General features: G+C 39.2%; 1 protein-coding gene across 1 annotated transcript; it reads right to left on the reverse strand.

Moving 5' to 3' along the window:
• Nucleotides 1-568: 568 nt before the first annotated feature.
• Nucleotides 569-19,300, reverse strand: HADH (hydroxyacyl-CoA dehydrogenase). The gene is made up of 8 exons (XM_075751476.1): nucleotides 19,110-19,300; nucleotides 15,296-15,424; nucleotides 13,613-13,770; nucleotides 8,704-8,830; nucleotides 6,861-6,950; nucleotides 5,268-5,340; nucleotides 2,106-2,222; nucleotides 569-1,063 (listed from the first exon to the last, which is right to left on the reverse strand). The coding sequence occupies exons 1-8, from the start codon at nucleotides 19,236-19,238 to the stop codon at nucleotides 945-947; spliced, it is 942 nt and encodes a 313-aa protein (XP_075607591.1). The 5' UTR covers nucleotides 19,239-19,300; the 3' UTR covers nucleotides 569-944.
• Between the last annotated feature and the right edge of the window lie 505 nt (nucleotides 19,301-19,805).

The following is a 19,805-nucleotide window of genomic DNA, read 5'->3' on the forward strand; positions in this document are numbered from 1 at the left end:
CCAATTTGTTTACACAGCACAGACTCCAATTTCAATCCCAAGAAGTACTCAACTACAGTAGTAGTGTAGTGTGTAAAAATGACACTTAAAATGAATAGTCAGTAATTAAAGCCAATTTACAAGATTCTAGAAAGCATACAGAAGCTTTCACCAGCTTCCTAGATTAGTTAATAAAAACCAAATCTATGTATTAGGCCCTTCAGAATAGAAATTGCCTCTTCATTATGTTTCTACAGCATCTAGCAAAATGAGGCCCTGAACCGGAAATTGAAAATGCCAAAAAATCCCAACACAAATCATGAGTTCTGCTTTTAAATGCTGTATTGGGAACCTTCTGTCCAGGTGACAGCCTGCCATTGCAGGATTTTTTTTTTTTTTAAACAATATGACATTAAAAAAATTATTGTTCAAGGCACTATAATTTACACTTACAGATTAACACTGCACTTAAGGAAAATCCTAACAAAACAACTTACTGCCTTTCGGTCACTACTTTTGCCAGAGTGAAAAGAGACTGCCACCCAGTGGATTACAACCAAGTACATCAACTGCAAGCCATGACATTCAATAAAGAATTGTTGAAAATTTTATTTTTTAAGAAAGTGTGGTTATTTTTAGGATTTTTCCTGTTAATATAATAATGTTTCAAATACGTAAATTCACTTGTCATTCTGTCCTGCACCTGAAAAATCAACATTTGCATGAAGGCACTGTACATATAAGGCTTCTCAGAATTATAAGAAAAAAATAATCTACCAAATCAAGCTTTCACCAGAGAAACAGTTAACTAGTGCAATCACTCAGTTCAGAGGTGGGTTATGTTCTAAATGCAGCTTGTGCCATCCTTGCGAAGGTTTCAACAGAATTCAGAATTCACCGGTAATATGGCAATGGTGAACAGGGTAGTTTAAACAGATAGTTTAACGCCTCTCGAGGTTTGGAGTTCATTTGTATTTGTAAAATCCTTCTCCGGTCTTCTTACCCAGCTTCTTTTCTTCTACCAGTTTATTCAGGAGTGGGCAGGGTGCAAAAAGAGGATTGTTGGGCTCTAATGAATGCCATCCTGGTGGAAGAATAGAAGTGGATGAATTAGTAACAGTTCTGTTTATATGCAAAGATAACAGAGATCTGCACCTCCTTAAAAAATTTTAAGAGGTCAGTAAAGTGAAGGAGGTATGGAACTTATTCTAGACTCTCTAAGACCCTTCAATACAGCTGCACAAAGCACAGATCAGTATTTATGATTATGAGCAAATCTAGCAATTAGTCTTTAGGTGTAGTGTACTCTAACACCTTATAATCTCCATTACTGAGGATTTTTTATACTTCAAAAAAAATTAAGGAGAACTTTTAAAATATAGTTAAGTACAAGGAAATAAAACAAAGGCTATGCTGAAAAGAAATTCAAGTGGAAAGAATTTCCAAGCTGAATTTCTACCTGTGAAAGACATGGTCAGTTAGAACAATATAACGTTACTCCACAGTACTGGCTAAAATCAAAAGAGGTTTCATTGAAGATTCCACTTGAAAGTTGACATTCTGCCTTGGAGAATATTTAAGCTGCTCATTCAAAGTAATACAACAATCATCAAAAAGCTATCACCAATTATGCCTTTTTTGTTATTGTACTGACATTCATCCACTTATCAACTGAAGTGAAAGGGAGATAGTATACTTGTATCTTTTAAGGTATTTACTGGGTTTCCTATTAATTGAGAATGAAAACATAGGTGGCAGAAAAAAGATAGGGAGTCTCAGCATTTGTTGCTCTTCATCAGAGTTTCTTACCTCCAGTACATGTCTCTCTTCCCACTGATTCTTTTTAGTTATATAAAGTGCCACTAATATTCTTATTGTTTTCTACTGGAACTTGATGAATTCAGCAAAACCACCACTGTTCTGTCCCCACGTATATAGGGTACAGGCGTATAGTACGCATGCTGTACTCATACAGCATTCTGAGCTGAATTGTTGTTCCTTCTCCTCAACAGTTAAAAGGCTATGCCATAAACATTCAGTTTAATTAAGAGTCAGATTTTCACTAAAACATTCATCTACAATTTAGCTAAAAAGGGGAAAAACAGAAGAAAATAAGCATGCAGTACCATCTATAATGTATTTACTGGTATCCAACCCAACATAGTCCAGCAGTTCAAATGGACCCATGGGATAGCCAGCCCCAAGCTTCATAGCAACATCAATATCTTCCTTTGATGCATCTCCTAGAGAAAAGATTGACAGTTTGACGAACAGAAAAGATTCTACTTGGCAAAACTTGTAAATAATTAACAGGGTGTTATTCCACCCTGGTGCAGCTCTTCACAGAAATCTCTTCACGTTTCAGAACCACAAAAACTGGAGTCAGCATACACACACTGGAGTACAAAGCTGAATCTCTCACAAAAAAAAAAAAAAAAAAAGTGCCCTGCAGGCCTGCTTTCCATTTTTCTAAATTCCTTTTACATTTCAATACAGATCACTACAGTACTGATGGAGCCACAGCTACTGTGCTCAACCTATCAGAAAGACTAGAGGAAGAACTGGTCACTATGAAGAATCAAGAGCTTCTTTTAGAGGCAGCTGAATACTGCACGTAAGGAAAGATCTCAATTTCAACTTCATGAGATCAGCAGCAGCTTTTGAATGATGCACAGGACTCTACAACAGCTGGAAGGCAAGTGATACCCAGCTGATGGACAAGGCAGGCACAGGGAGAGCAGTAGCAGCTGAGTAACAGCTTAGTTACAGCAACCAGAAGATATCCATCAGCATCAGAGGTGACAGATAGGAGTCACCTGTAGAGACTGTGCAGGTGCAGTTAAAGTTGTGAATTGCAAAATTATTTTTAGATATAATAAAATAAATCAAAATTATCAGAAATTTCTTACTTCTACTTCAGTCTGTGCCTATAAAAATGTAAATCCTACACTGCAGTTGTCACAGTTAATATTCACCTCATTCTTTTGCTAGGAATGCATATTTTATACAGTCATGAAAGCAGATGCACCTCTACTGCTTCTTATACATATTTTGATAAAGGCAGTGCACTTCTTTGCAGATCCTATAAAAAGGACAAAGTTAAACAAACCCCAGAGGTACTTGTTAAGTAACCTGCGTGTTCGACGTGCACAGGCATTCAGGGTGTCCAAAAGCTTGACAGACATAGCCTATGCAATTTGTGCACCTAAAATCAGAGAATCTTAGAAATAAATTTTCAAAATCCCTTGTAAAGGCAACAAATTCAGTGAAAGTTCTGTATGAAGTAGTAATTTTTATGTATCTCCTTTTACTCTTTAAAGCTAACTTTTTTTTTAAACCACATTTTATTTCTGAGAAACTGGGAAAATTAGCCTTACTTCATTCTAACATAATTTCAGTTCCCCAAGTTCAAACACACGTAAACTCTCAACTCATTTGAAGTTGATGCAGATGTACATACTACTTCTATCAACAGATTTGTCCCACTTTGTCAAAATTGGGACTTGGCACACAGTTGTGTTACAATTAAAAATAGTAAAAGGGCAAACAAGGGTTATACCCCTAGTTCATACTAGTCTCCCAGTACAAAGCAGATTTCCACAGAAACTTGAGTGACTGCTTTTTTAGTTTTCCACTAAGAATAGGGCAGTACAGAGCACCATACATTAATATTTATAATATGCCCCCTATTTAAATCACTGCTCATCTACTAAAGGTATCTTGCCTATGCAAAAGCACACATTTCACACAAGGCAATTTTGTATAAATAAAGATTCAAGGCCTGACTCAATAAAATGTTGTTTCAGTGCTTGGGGTTGCCAGGAAAGAGACCCAAATTTCATCCTAATGTCGATGACAATCTGGCTCAAGTGTCTACTTCGAGAATTAATGCAAATGATATGATAAAAATTTAACCTGATTCAATGGAAAATATGAATTAGAAGACAGCCATCAGGCTTTTCAAAACATTAACTAGCTTTTTAAATAGACTTAAATAATTCACAAATTAACTTTAACAAGTTTGGAAGTATCATACTGTTGAACAAAACACAAACAGAATAAAGATGAAATCAAAATATTGTTTTGCTTAGGCAGAGAACAGTCGATTTTAACATACAATCTCAGTGACTGTTTTCTACATTTAATTAAAAGTTCTATTGTCTCCTGAAATATGCATAATGATACACGTCACTTAAAGGTACCTCTTTTACACACACTAGAACACCCGTACACTTTACTTAAAATTGTGACTTTGTCTAAGAGAATAACGCCCCCTCGCATCCATGCCTTTGCCTTTCAAGTTACTAAATTTGCTCTTTTCTCCCTCTGAGATGTAATTAAGTGCATCTGTTGATGGATAAACAAGTAGTGCTGGTTTATATTTTTTTCTGGAGATCAAACCGTCCCTTCCATGTGCTATAAAACAGATTTTTAATATTTAAAGCATATTTGGTAGAATCCTGATAATGGAGTGCTTTCATCTGTAAAAAAGCAGTGATTTCAAAATCAAAATGTTTCAAATTACATTCTTAGTAGCACGCAGCTATGAGCAGAGCACTTGAAATAAAGCAATTATACTCTGTAATTTCCTCTTTATCCACTACATTATTGGCTTGTTTCCTTTTCAAAACAATTATCAATGCTTTGAAAAATGTAGTTGTTCTTTGGGGATTTGTGATTATTTCTACATACAATCACTATTAATATAAAAGAGACCAGCAGTGAGATGGAAGTTCCTTAATACCCTATGTCTAAAGAAGGACACAGAAGGGGACCAGGAGGTTTTGTGGGGCAATAGTTAAGCCCAAATCATCATACTTGTATGTCAGTACTGTAGTATGACACTGAGTATTATACTACTATTATACACCTAAAAATTGGTGGTTTATTTCACAAGCCCAATGTAAGTGAACTCAGAACTTTGCTAATGGTCCCATTATGGGATTTTCAACCAATTTCGTTAATGTCTCTTGGGATGCAGAGAGGGAGGTTCCTGATCAGTTGGCAGAGGGTATTTTTACAATGGCACTACACTGACGTCGTCACCTCCAAACCAGAAACATATTCTACCACCAGAACTTTCCCACACAACTAACTAGTACCTCCCAACTCCGCATACACTGACATTTCAAAGTGAAGACAAGGTCTTTCCAACTACACATATTGGCTCGTATTTGATGTTCACTATTCTCTTCCGGCTTTTAAGTCTGAAAGTTTTGAGGGAATCCTAAGGCTTTTCTGAAGGAATATAATGTTCAGCAGTTATATGTCAATATTCCAACAAGTACCTCTCTCAAAAAGTCGAACAGCTTCCATCATATATGGCACCAAGAGACGGTTTACAATAAACCCTGGAGTATCCTATGAAAAGACAAAAAGGGATTCTAAATAAACATTCTTTACCAGTACTACACTCAAACGCTACAAGACAAATTAAACAAGTGGATGAAGACACTTATTGAATGATCAACTTCTGGTACTTTCTCAACTGTATTTTTCATCTGATTTATCTGCTCAGTATTAAAACACAGAAGATGAATGTCACAGACAAGGAATGGCACATAAACATTCATCATGACTGAGAACAATAACACTACTACAAGCCCAACTCAATCTTAAAAGAATTTAATGTGGTCAGTTGGGAGATGCCTTTCTTTAGCAAACTTCTGCTGTTACAATTTCCTGAAGGATTTAAGAACAGTTCTTCCCTAAGAGTTCTTCTTGTGTGTTCACTACTAGAAACACTCCTGGCTAAATAGTGTACTCCTCCCACACTGCTCACTGGTAAACCATGCTTTTCAAAGTTAGGATCACTTCCATAGCAAACACCAATGCTATCAATGAAAAGATAAGATACAGACTGTCAGAAGAAGATAACAAACTGATACAGAACTTCTTTTACACAAGCTTTAATCAAAATCAAAAATACAAAGAGAGCTTTGCAAATATAGTATTATTTTGCATACTACTGTTTCAGATGTTTATTATTCATTCCATTTTATCGCAATATTTAATCCAGAGAATTCCAAGCAAATTTCCTTCTACAAACAGGAATTAAAAAAAATAAATAAAAGTCCAGACATGGAGACTGCATTACCCTCTACCCAAGCTAATTTATAACAGTAATTCATCATATATTCTGGATATTAAGTGCTGCAAAACTGTGACAGAAACAGGAAAAAAGTCAACTAAGGCCACAGAGCAATATAGCAGTACAGCTAGAATTAGAAACCAGCATCCGGATGCTGAATTCCTGGTAACTACCAGATTGCAGGCCCTTCTTTTTATGATCAAATGTCTCCTGGGGGCTGTGAAACTCGAGGCAATAGCTTGCATAAAGCTACCCACACCACAACTTAATGGTTTCAGAAAAAGTGTGCTTAGGAAGTAGGGTGTTCCTCTAGAGAAAACAAAACAAAACAAAAAACAAAGCTACGAAGCAATGAAGATTAATATGGGTTTAGTTACTGCAGTCTTAAGAAAAACTTGCAATGAGCACACACCATGGAAGATCCATCCAGCTGCCTCACAGTACAAGAGGTAGCAGTCTTGTCTCTAGCATGGCTAAAGATGAGCTCCTGCTGAAGCTCTCCAGTCCAGGCTTCTGCAGGACTGGAAAAGAAAAACCAAAAACTGTAAACCCTGATACTTGTGAGTTTTGCTGCCATAGACAGGATGTCTAGAGTCATTCTACTTTGAGGAATTTGTGGCAAATGTGGACGTTTTCTTCGTCAAAATGCTTTTAATGGGGAAGACAAACTGGACAAAAAGCAGCATGGAAATTCTTGAAGTGCTCTTACATGTACTAAAAACTACTAACTTAATTTTAACAGTTTTCAAGAACAGATCTTCTGAACATTGTACAATCAAAATTTACTCACCTTACAACTGACAGGACTCTTTCCTACTGCTTTACTGAAATCCATCAGTGATTCAAAAGTCTTTTGGCTGGTCATTGGAGTCTTGATGACCTGGGCAGAGGGATGGTAGGGAGAGTGTAAGCACATTCATGAGCAGAATCTCTATCATTTCCTAGTATGGCAATGATTACAATCTAGAATACTGTTCCAGAAATTCACAAAACATTTGTTTTGCAAAAAACAATTTCAGTGGGTACGTACGTAACACATACAGAAATCTATTTTAAAGACAGATACAGTATTTTTCACAGTTTGAAATTATGTGTTTCTTAAAGACACTTTCCCACTCAGCCAGTATCAATGGTAAAAGGGACCACCCTCTGGAATCACATTTAGAGATTATACCATAAACAGAACAATTTTTAAAACTACATAGTCTTTGTTGCCTCGGGAAACATGATGGCATCACTCTAGAGTACCATATTAACAGACATAGTTCACGATACAAAGGGTTGTAACATCTACCCTGTGCCCAATCTAAACATGACACAGACATTTAATATATTAATGTATTAATTATTCTATACATCAGAAGTGAAAGCTGACCTCCTTGTTCGTACAATTAAGTCACACAGAGATTTGTCCCCATCCTAATGACTGACGTTAGGCCAACACAAAAAAGCACTGTAAGGACTGAGGAGAACGCTTTTTTCTCAGTAGAAAAATTAGTGTTCTTTTACTTTGATATTAGATAAAAATGTCTGAGATACTTACATATGACTGCAAGTTTCAAGAATGAGTTTTTAATATACAATTCTGAAATATTAGCACCAGCCTTTTGGAGTATTAGAGAAAGATATCCCCTCAAAGCTATGTGCTTCTGAGCACGAGATCGACAAACTATGAAAAGAACAGAGAAGACTCAAAGGCACTGCAGATTTGTGACCCATGACAGACAGCCTCCATGACAGATGATTGGCAATTTCAGTAATATCTTTCATAGTTTTGGCAATTCTCTTGATTGTCCCCTGATTATTTCAAACTGAAACACCTGTTTTACACAGAAAATGTTCTACAGTATTTGTCAATGCCAATTCTGATTTACAGCAGTAGATCTGAAATAAAAGTAAAGCTTAAAAAAGTGTTTTTATTTACTAGTATTAGCATCTTTCAAGATCAAGTCACTAAAAGCATAGCTTCTGTGTTTTAAATTTCTTCAAACACTCCATCAACTGGAGTGACTCTGGGATAGGACATTCATAAGCCAGGTGAAAAAAAACCTACAAATAATAGATTGACCACATCAGTCAGACAGGGATTTCTCTGTTTTGGTTTTTTTTTCTGAACGATGATAGGTATCTTCTGTATTTTTCAAATCTCACAGTGGCTTAGTTTAGATTTCTAAAGACTATGATTTATTTCAGGCTTGAGACAAGGCATAGACCATTTCATCCATAAAAATAAATTACTGCCAACAAGTAGTTCTTAGTACAGAAATCAATAAAGCCTATGTTAGCCTAAGGAATTATGCTAAAGATTTCTGCTATCTCTGACAACACCTACAAAATTCCTCCCTTCTTGTAACATTTCCCCAGAGCATTTACTCACAATATACAGGATGCACTATTAAACTAAAAAAAAACCAAACAAAAAACAAAACAGAAAACAAAACAAAAAAACCCCACCTCCGCGTAGGTACAGAAGTTAGTGTGAGAGAATCTGCAAGTGTCTGAGCCCTCATCAGACAACTACCCTCCAAAACAAATTTGTTCATTTCAGCCAAAAGGTTCAAACATTTCAAAAGGGGGAGCAAGAGGATGATACATTCAAAGACACAGATCAAGCAACTACATAATATAACTACCTCCACAAGCTTCATCATAGGCACAGGATTGAAGAAATGGAGACCACCAAATCGGTCCTGCCGGGTGGTTGAGTTAGCCAGCTGTGTGATTTGCAAGGATGAAGTGTTGCTTGCAAATATTGTATGCCTGGAAAAAAAGAAACATAGATCGCATAAATGCCAGCTATTTTTCTGACAGTAGGAGATTGGAGCACTAAACAAATAGCCATCCATTGGCTAACCATCCACAGAATTCCCAGAAATATCCCTGCAGATTATCACAGTCCTTTTGCTGAGCAACGTACAGCAATGATGAAATAACCACTAGAAGGGCTGTGTGAGATTCTCGCTCTCGAGTAAGTATGTTGAATACTTATATTAGGTGATGGAAAAAAAAGATTTTGTAAGTAGAAAATTTTTGTTAACTCCCCAAATCTATTCCAGGTAATTCCTAATTTCCACCTGGAAACCTAATGGTCGTATTTTTTATTGTTTATCATTTACACATCTATGGAAAGCCAATCACTTGCCATGCCAAAAATGCACTTTGGAGCCTTAAGAAAAATTTGGAATCTATTTCTTTTTTAAATAACGATCAATGGTAGACGTGATGAGCAAACCTACCACCAGAACAAAGAGCTGATGGAGAAAACCAGAGAAAAGATAAAAATTGCCATGCATAGAACACTGCAAAAGATATACAAAGTCACAAGAATTTTAAGACATATATGAAGTCTTTTCCAGACATAAACCAGATTTATTAATTGCAATTTATAATGTGTTGAGTTTTGGGGGGTTTTATTTTTCAGAAATATCTCAGAACCTTAACAGCCCTGCTCTACTGCTATCACACTGAAAATTTATAGAAATGGCTTTTTCATCAAACCACAAAAATCAGAAACTATATTAGAGATGAAACTCTACCCTTCTACTCTGGGCAGTATATATATATATAAAACTTTCAAAAAGTTATCCTCATCAAATGTTAATCTATATGGGTATTTTGTTTACATTTCACTAAGATATAACTGAGCTTTGCAACAGAGCTTTCAGAAAAGTTATGTCCAAATCATAGGGACATCTTACAGTGGCATTAAAAAAAACATTTGGGGATTAAAAAAAAAAACCAACAACAAACCAGACTGATTTCCATTTTTTATTATGTTTCCCCAGTTTTTGAGAATCTGTTAAGGAGAAGGAAATAAAAAAATCTTGAAAATTCCTGTGGGCGCTTCTTACAAATATTCTTTTGTTATTTCCCCACCTTAAAGTGTGCGTTCTATTATTCTGAGGTGGGGTACTAAAAAGAGTATGCTACATTTGATAGTTTTGACCTTGCAAGGTCAATGCACCCAAAAGACACTTATCCTCACTGTAAATCTGCCACTGTATAAAAAGAATTCAAATATTCATCTAAAAATTAAGCACATCAATTTGTGAGATGTAATGATTGATTATTAGGTTTATATCTGTGTTCACTTAAACTAAGAGATTTTACCTCAGCATCACTTCTGTGTGTGCATACTGTATCCTCACACAACATAAAACATTGAGGAAAAAAACATTAAATTTGTATTGCATACAAGGGCTTTTTATTTACATTTTCTGCTCTGATCAACCAATTGATTCAAGTTGAATTTAAAATAGAGTTTACGTGCCTCTGTGACTTAGAATAACATAATCCGTGCTTCAGGTGACAGCAGAGTTGGAAGGCTTTTGAAAGCAACAGTACTAGTGAAGTACTAGTACTAGTAGCGCTGCTTTTCCAGGCACCATGTGCTTTCTCTTGGTGCCATCTAGTGGGTCCTGGGAAGGCATTAAAAACAGAGTCCAACACAAGAGAAACATACCACTTCAATAAAACTGACTCTTACGGCCCATTTCCCTTACACAGCGACATTGAACAACGCTGCTTTTGCAACAGTTTTATAACACAGTGAACAGTTCATAACCACTAGCCAGCTCCTAGCTGAGTTTCCACACCTAAAGATAAATCCCAGGCCAAGAGATGTTGACGGGCATTTCCACCACCCAGAAATAAACAGAAAGCAAGCAGGCAAGAGCTCTTAAAGTGGATACCCAAGAATTATTTTGTCATGTTCATTAAAATCCTGTTTGGAAAAGTGATGCCATGTTTAAGGGCCTAACAGCCACAAAAAATGTGGCAATATTCTACAAAAACCCTAGTCCGACCTTTTCAAAACGGAAAGGTGAGACTGACTCAGTTCAAGAAAAGGAAAATGGAACTGAGAGTGAGCAGCAGTGCTTTATCACATGCTCTAAAGATGATGACTGTGTAACACAGTAACAATTACTGTAGTAGGAGGATGAGTGTAACACTGAGAGGAATATAACATACACAAGCAATTCTGCAAAGCTCTAAGTACATAAATCAATATGCTCTCAGACTGATGGCATCCAGGAAACAGCACTGACCATTTCACCTGGACAGTTACCCAGATGAGAAATACCCCGAGTTCCCAATGCTCTCTGGGGTTGCCAAACTCTCCCAGCTCTTTACATTTTCTCTGAAAACTTAAGAGAAATTCACTCCCCATCCCCGAATAAAACTTCTCTCAATAAAGAATAGCTTTACCATCCCCCTCCATGTATAGATCCACTTTCAGAGGAATTACAGTTCTTTTATAGGGAAAAAGGAAGAGGAAGTAAGTTAACTTTGTTTTGGTTTTTTTAATGCAACGCTTTGGTTTTGTGCTCTCCCCAGATTTATCTTCACTGGAGAGCTCATCGTAGTGTAAAAATATGGGAGACAAACATGTAGCTGTTGCAGCTGAAGAAACGCATGAGGCACAGGATACGGTACAAAAGAAGAAAAATGCAAGGTTTCACACAGCTTATGTTCCAATTCATCATCTTGTCTGAGCAACTGTAATACACAGCCCCTTATGTTTTGATCAGCTACCGCCACGGTAAGTCCTGAGATTTGAATTAAGCCAAGTCCTCCCTCCTCAGAAGCCTGGCCTTTCTGATCTCTGCCTATAACACACACTTGACAGTGCCTTTAACGCCCAGGGCCTCACAGAAGCAAAGCTTCTCCCAAGACTCAAAGCTATTCTTTAAACAAGTCTTGTCTTCATTACCCATCAACCACATTAAGCTTCCACAACAGTGAGTCCACATACCAGTTTCAGAAATTTTGAAACGCTGAATTTTAGTGAAGGCTGTAGGATGCTTGCACTGACAGGAAGAGCTTTCCGCCCCACCGCAGTGCCACACGGGATGAATAAAGCCTACTGCTTCCTTCTACCCACAGAAAAACGCTCACTAGGCATTTCTGCCTTTCCCCACGCTACTCACATGATCCACAACTCCATATTCCTCACATAATTACAATTACCATTTGTATCTAATAGCTAATATTTTAAACAATTGGCTACTAAGTTTCATTATTTTACTAGCTTTTCTTTCTTTTCCTCTAGACTTTCTACTCTGCAAACCTTATTCTTCACCATTCACTTCCCTTTTCTTTATCCTACATGTAAGGTATCTGTATGTTTACTATAGTTTCTCTTAAAAAGGAAGGCTTCTTGCCCAATGTCATTTTTCCCAATCCTGCAAAATGATGCCTTCTGCCACAGGAAGAAGCATATCTGAACAACTCCCAGTGTCTTTCAACACTCTATAATGTAAAATGTGATGTTTTAAGGCAGCTATGCTTATAAACAGCTCAGTCTTCGGAAAAATAGCCTCTGGTGTTCCAAATATATGTATAATTAAATGAGGCTCCAAGTCCCTGTACCCACTTTTCCTTGCTGGCTGGTTCTAGACAGTTTGCCATTTAGTACACTCATTTGCTCATTAGCTTTCATTGCTGAATTTGAACAATGACTCAGGCAACCAGTGGTCTGTTTTCACAAAATAAGCACAATCTCATCATGAGAAGGTATCCTGATAATTGCTGAAGGCATCTACTTACTTTTGTCTGTCAGATGAAGGGTAAGGGCAAGTTACCCTGTGCTCAGTGCACTGCTGTTTGTGATCATTTATTGTTTTCAGACATACCAGCTAATTTTGACTACCGACTACATGAGACAGCCCGAAAATCTCCCCAGGCTGAAGTCAACTAGTGATAACATCTTTTCTCCCCTGACATTATATTCAAGCCGCAGCTTGCCTAGTTCTTTAGTTAGACAGTCTAGAATACCTCTTAGCCAATACCCCCAGATTTAGCTGTACTGGTTAAAACCTGCAAGCAGTCAAGGTCTTGTGATCCCAAGTCATCCATTACAAGGATCAAGCTTCTGAGGCTGCACACTCATTTAACAGCATTTTTGGGTTTGGATATAATTCAACCGTAACTTCCAACAGTTATCAAATATAGTTCAAAGAAAGTTCCAAGGAACATGCTAAGAAATTACACTTTTACCTCACACACAATAACCACAATTAGCTATTTCCAAGCTCTAATAATACAAAGTAAACTTAGTTCACTTAAGCCACTGTTGACCTGACTGTGACAGCGAACAGGCTGAGACTTCGTAAAACTTGTTCATGCTAGGCATGCTGAAACAAATATTTTATCATCTCAATTCCCCATTTAAATATGGGAACACATACGTTAACCGTATCTCATGTGTACCAGGACAAGCTTATTCTACTGTTGTGGATTTGGATTTCAACTTGCTGAGTAGATGGACAAACCTTATGACCAAACATACCCAGGAGCACATCAAATGAAGCAATGCAACAAGTAAATAAACCTGGTTGAATACACCCGAAAGTGTTTGTAACACATGCACCTGGCACAACAACTATTCCATACCACATGACACACTAAAGTTAGTCTAAGGGAGAAAAACTCCTCTTTTTAACAAAAGCAGCTAAGAAAATTCGGAACTAATGGTGTAAGAATAAAAACAGAAGATAGAAAGGTCTAAGTTTCAAAATATAACAGGAAAAACACACGTACTCTGGAGCAAACTTATCCAGCCTCTTGAAGAGTTCATTTTTAATTTCCTGGTTCTCCACAATAGCTTCTATCACCAGATCTGTGCTGTGGACCACTGCTACTGCATCTGTGCTTGTTGTGAGGTTCTTTAAGGTCTTCTCAATGAACTCAGCACCAGCCTGAAAAATTTCCAAGAAGTTGCAATGTCTATTTACAATGATTTAATTTATTTTCACACAAAAATCCCCTTATGCGCTCTGAAGTGTTTTTTAGCCCTCAAAAACTCACTCTGCTACATTTCCAAATCAGTGAGAAAGTTCCAAGTGTATATATAGATACAATGCTTTCACTGACAAAATTTTCCTAGCCAATCAAACCTGCTTTGGGGCAAACAGGAGATCTTTGAATTAATTCTCTCAGGAAGACTTTGTGCTACAGTCCAACCTTCAGCATAACAGTCTGAGTGAACAACTGGTTGGTCAATCAGTAGTTTCTGAGACAACCTGGACTCATCCTCCATAAAGAGGAACTTTTCCAGGTTCAAACCATTGCACTGTTTTCATTCAGTGATTATCTGGTTTCACTCCTATGAACAGATATGTGCTTGTTCATATCTGAATACTTCAGGAAATTAAATGGCCTACACTCACTATAGTTTCAGTGCAAATGTGGGGAAAAATTATACTAAGTAGTAAATCTGCCAATCACTGACATAGTTTGTGAGGACAGAAATCAAACAGAACTGCAAGACTGAACCAAGGGTAAATGGAGACATAGTACAAGCAAAAACATACCTACACCCTACAATATAATCTCACATATGAAGTACAAGAATCATGTGGACAATTTTTTTTTTTTTTAATTAAAAAAGACTCCCCATAATTATGAACAGGAAATTATCATGCTCTGGTTATCCTGGTATTACTATAATTTTTCTTCTGTACTCCCTCATGCAAACAAGTCCTATTTCTTTCTTTTGTCTGCTGCATTCGTTCATGCTGGTAATCATAAATACCAGTATATATTATAGATGTTAATATGTATCAAAAGAGGAATTGAATCTGCTGTGGAATTTACAGAAACAGGCACAGCAACAAATAACCCTCAGGATACAAATTTAGATGCATCAACTGCTTCACAGTGACTTGCTGAATGTATTACTCAATAATGTAAATGCAAAGTATCTTATACATCTAATTCATGTTACTTCACGGTTAAACTTGCACTTTAATTTCTTTTGCAGTAACCCTGTGCCCAAGTCTTAAAAAAAATTCTTACGAAGGTATTCAGACAATTTTGTTACTCTTGACTTTTGGACAAAATTGGTGCATTCCCAGATAAACAATCAAAGATAGCTTGCTATTAAGTTAAGGTGAATAATTTGGCACCATTTCACATTTTGCATCTGTTTTAAAAGGTCACCAAGTTGTTTTAAATCTTTATCTCAAAGCTGAAGTCTATAAAGGAAAGAAAATAAGGTAAGACATCTTTCAACCTCCCTGAATAAAAAAAAAAAAAAAGAAATGAAAAAACAAACAAGCAAAAAAGCCCCACCAAGTACTTCAGCACACTGGAAAAAGTTTCCTTTCTAGGCCAGTATATTAACATGCTCTATAACACATAACTGTACACACTATCAGAACTTCAGTAAGGTAGTTTTATGCTCCTAAGTTTTCCTAGAGGTATAAAGAAGATGATGTTAACCTCAGGCTTATCCGCAAATTTCTTCTTTGTCACTCTCTTCAAACTCTCTTCAATTCCTTTTGTAGACTTTTTAAGGATTTCATCTGACTGGTCTACTAACACCACCGTGTGACCACTGGCTGCTGCAACCTGAAAGTTAACAAACAAAGAAAGGAGAAAAAAAAAAAAGATTCAACATTAGTATCATAAAACAACCAACCATATTGATTTGTGTTGGGGTAGACAATACACTAGGCAATGAATTAGGTGAAAGAGAGCTAAAGAACATTGAATCAAGACTTACAGACTTTACTAGAAAAATCATAAAAACCTGCACATAGTTGGGGTGGAGGGGAAGGGATAAAGGTCTCAATCAACTTGAGGGAAAAGGAAAAAGAAATCCATTTTTCCCCTGAGCTGTCTGTAGAACGCTACATGCACCTGGAGGCAGCTGAATTCTGCAGCTATCGCTAGAGAACGAACAGCTGTCTTGAAAGGAGCAAGTGCCTTAGCTGTGATCCTTGGATCTTGTGAGGAAAAAGGGCTGTGGAGACCAAAACCAGAATGCTGGCAGGGTCAGCGGATGGCATAAGGGATGGCTAACCCTGTGTTCCCGGGACATAGTGTAACACAACTCTGCTGTTAGGCCACGAGCACATCCCTGCAACAACAGGAAGGTGACTGAGGAGCTGGGAGTAGCAGTGAAATGTTTGGCACCCCAGGACTCTTCGCAGACCTGCATGGCCCGCAAACTCTCCTTTCTACACACTTGGTACAAACACTGGCTCTGGTACAGACAGCACTACTGGTTGTCTTTTTAGTTGGTATTCAATTAATTTCAAATATAGTGTCACCTTCTCACACTGCAACAGTCTATTAAAAATCAGCTGTTCATTATCTGTTACTTCACTGTTCATTAACTTATGTTTCTCTTGTTAGATAGCCACAGCCTACCTTCATTTTCAGAATTCTTGAACTAACAGAGTTGTAATACAGTAACTGTGGAAAACAGATGTTAAAACATGGTTCCACTGACTGTTTTTAAAGTCACGCAACTTAGGAACTTACCTTCTGCAAACTTTTACTTTACATCTAACCTTGCACCTGGAGACTAAAGATTCTCCTGTGGCCACAAGACCTCCGACAAAGCTAGCCGAAATGAAAAATACAGATATCTCCTGAAGAAAAGCATGGTGCTATTCTCTTCCAAGTTGCCTCACTAATCCAGCAAATAAAGGAATGCCAGACTGCCTCTGGACAACAGCATTATAGCTTTAACAAGGTGTCAGTCTGCAGCTGGACATGACTTTTTTTTTTTTTTTAATTATTATTTTCACTATGGCCATTTCATAAAAACAACTGAATCATAAAAGACATTTAAACCAAGCTTAAACTTGTACTCCTAACACTTCATCTGCTGTTGATCATTTGCAATAGCAAAGCAAGACCCTCTCTTCAGAAAAAAAATCAATACCAAGCATATTTGTAAGAGAAGCTTCACTGATTATGCATTTATGATTACACCATCACTGGCCAGTAAGCAAAAAATCCTAGGAAAATTAACATCTCCCTTTTCCCACCTCATTCTTACCACAGACAGGAAAGAAGAAAAATGGCAAAACGTCATACTATCTCTTGCAATTCAAACACATGCTCGCTCAGACTCTACTATCCAACAATCTTAAGAATGCTAAATAGGAAACAACAAGAGTGCCAGGGAGTCAATTAATGCTTTTCTCATACAGAAGTGCTTTTCACGTGGCAGAATCAGAAATTATAAACTCCTGGCTTTCAGCCATACATTTTAGCAGAGGTTAGCTTCTCCTGGCAGTATGAGAAAGCAAGGAAAAAGGAAAGACAACTTCTTAAGTGTTCTAAAAGGGACGAAAGGCTTTATTAATAGGGTTCAGAGGAGACCCCGCTCAGTGTTACAATCATCTCTGCTTTGAGATAATTTTGGATTGATAAATTGCAGGCAGATGGTCAGCAAAACAATCCCTGGTCCTTAACAGTGGTAGAAAACTGCAACCCCTGCTACTGCCAAATACCAGGCATGTTTCTCTTGACAAGCTGCTCTCTGAAAACATGCAGTCTAACACAATATGCAGATCAGTTCACTGTCCCTGCAGAATTATAACCTTGGCATAGCGTGCATCTTCCTCAAACATGAGAACAACTTTCTTCAAAGTTGTTCTTTAATGGTTCCTTCAGTGGAAAACTCAAGGTCTAGTATCAAGGTACAGAGGAATGTTTTTACCAGATAAGTTAATGAACAACTAGCTAATTCCTCAGGAAAAAAAGAAAAGAAAAAAAAAAAAAAAGCCCCTGTGTTCCTCCTGCTAGAGATTTGCCAGGAATGTGAGAAATCTTTCTGAGAAGGAAACCCATTAATTCATTAAAATAGAGTAGTGCTATTTACGAACTCCAACCTCACTGAGTTTCCACTTGGGGATGCCTGCATACTCCTGTTACTCTTTGCGAAGTTTGTGAACTACTCTGGTATCGTGGGCAACAGGCTCCTTCTGTGAATTAAGTCATTATCTAAATCTTAAGCTACTGACAGGACTGTTCAGTCTTCTGTCCCAAAGCTACCAAGTTAAAGATGAACTTGAAAGCCAAAGGCCTGAGATTATACACTGGGAAAATAAGTGCTATTTAAATATTAACCACTTCATAATTCTGCAGATGACTGACAGCTGAACGTTCATTTTAGCTGCTGTATTCTACTTTAATAACTTGTAAAACGTCACTCGATCTGCTCCCTTGGCAAACTAGAAGCAGCTTCTTTCTTGGACTAACATTTTCCAAATATTATTACACGCTGTCGGGTTTATAAATAGTCCGCACATTGCCTTAAGAACCACTTTAAACAATTTAAAACATCAGCCTTGGTGGTTCTTGCCTACCTGTCTGACCTGAAGACGAGTGGATTAGCAAGAGAACAAAAAGTTTAAGAGTTGAGCAACTGGGCAGCAGGAGCACAGGCAGTGCTTTCTACTCCTCCGCAGCAATAAACCCAAAATTCACAGAACTCTGCCAACATGGCTGCCGGGCACGTCCATCCACACTCCTAGCAGCCCTGGTCCTCTGCGATGACCACACACTGCCCACGCTAGCTCCCCGACGTGCCTTGCACAGGGCCGAACCCAGAGCCCGCTCCAGAAGGGTATGCCTGCCCGGCTGGTTTGCGGACCAGGGCTGTCAGGCATTGCTCAGCATACGCACCTCCAGCGCGAGAACAGCCGCTGCTTCTCACACAAACACAGGCTGAAAAGAGCATAGCGTGACGTAATTTGAACATAAACTGTAATACATTCAGAGAAGTTCTGTTTGGTTTTTTTCCAAGTACTGCTCCTGCAACTCTGAGAGAACGCTTGAGCGGCGACTCGACTCGCTGGAGTCGGCCGAGGCCGGGCCGGCAACTGGCACCGACACGTGACGCTCCCGGACGGAGCCGCAGCGCAGACCGGCTGCTGCGCCCGCTCCCCCTCCTCGCTCGGGGCAGGTTACAGCGCCACGGCCGGCCGCAGCTTTAGGTAAAAAAACCGAAGCGGAAAGCAAGAAGCGAAGGGGACGCGAGAGGCGGCCGGAGGTGGGGTGTCCCTGCAGCCTCGGCCCGGGAAGGGGCCCCAGCCTGCCGCAGAGCACGAACCGCCGCCCCCGCGGGCGAGCAGAGCGGCAGCACGATCGCCGCCTCATCCGACCAGCTCCGAACGAGACGCGAAGGGGCCCTCCCGCTGCACGCGCCGAGTAACGGCCGCCCAACGGCCGCCATAGCGCCGCCGCCTCCCCTCACCCCCTGTCCCATCGCCGGGCCGGGCCGCGCCGCGCTCACCTGGGCGATGCCGGCGCCCATGAGGCCGCCACCGATGACCGTCACATGCTTGACGATCAGTTTCTTGGCGGCCGCCGTGGTGGCGGTGGAGGAGGCGGCGCGCACGAAGTGGCGGGTTGCGAAGGCCATGGCGAAGGCGCGCGGCGGGGAGCGCGGAGCGAGAGGCGGCGGCGGGGTCGGGGCGGGCGGGGCGAGCGCCGCGCTCCGCCCCGGGGGGTGGTGGCGGTGGCCGTCCCCGGGCCCAGCTGCCCGCCGCGGGGAGAGGCGCTTTGAATCCTTCACCTTCGCTACTTTTCATTTCTTAAGAGGCGTCAAGGAGCAAGACCAAGGTCAGCATAACAGAAATACTGCCGCACGCGGTTAAACGCCATGCTTGCCCCCGGCTGGCGTCTGGCCGACGGCAGGTTTGAGGCACAGGTTCCTCCGACGTCTGCCCTTTGCAGCAGAGGTCACTGTATTGCCCTCAAAACGTTCACGGTTGTTGTAGCAGCTCATTTTTTCAATGTTAGAAGCACTCCGTAATAAGAGCATTTCCAAAGTAGAAGGGGATTTCGCTTTTGGGCTAGCACAAACTATACAGAAAACAACAAAAAAACCCAACACCAAATCCTTCCTTTATAAATACTAATGGCCACATCATCTCAGATGCAGCCAGCCATCATTTTCCACCTAAATCCTTTATTACCAGAACAACGA

Source organism: Balearica regulorum, chromosome 4 (assembly GCF_011004875.1).
Source record: "Balearica regulorum gibbericeps isolate bBalReg1 chromosome 4, bBalReg1.pri, whole genome shotgun sequence".
Lineage (NCBI taxonomy): Eukaryota > Metazoa > Chordata > Aves > Gruiformes > Gruidae > Balearica > Balearica regulorum.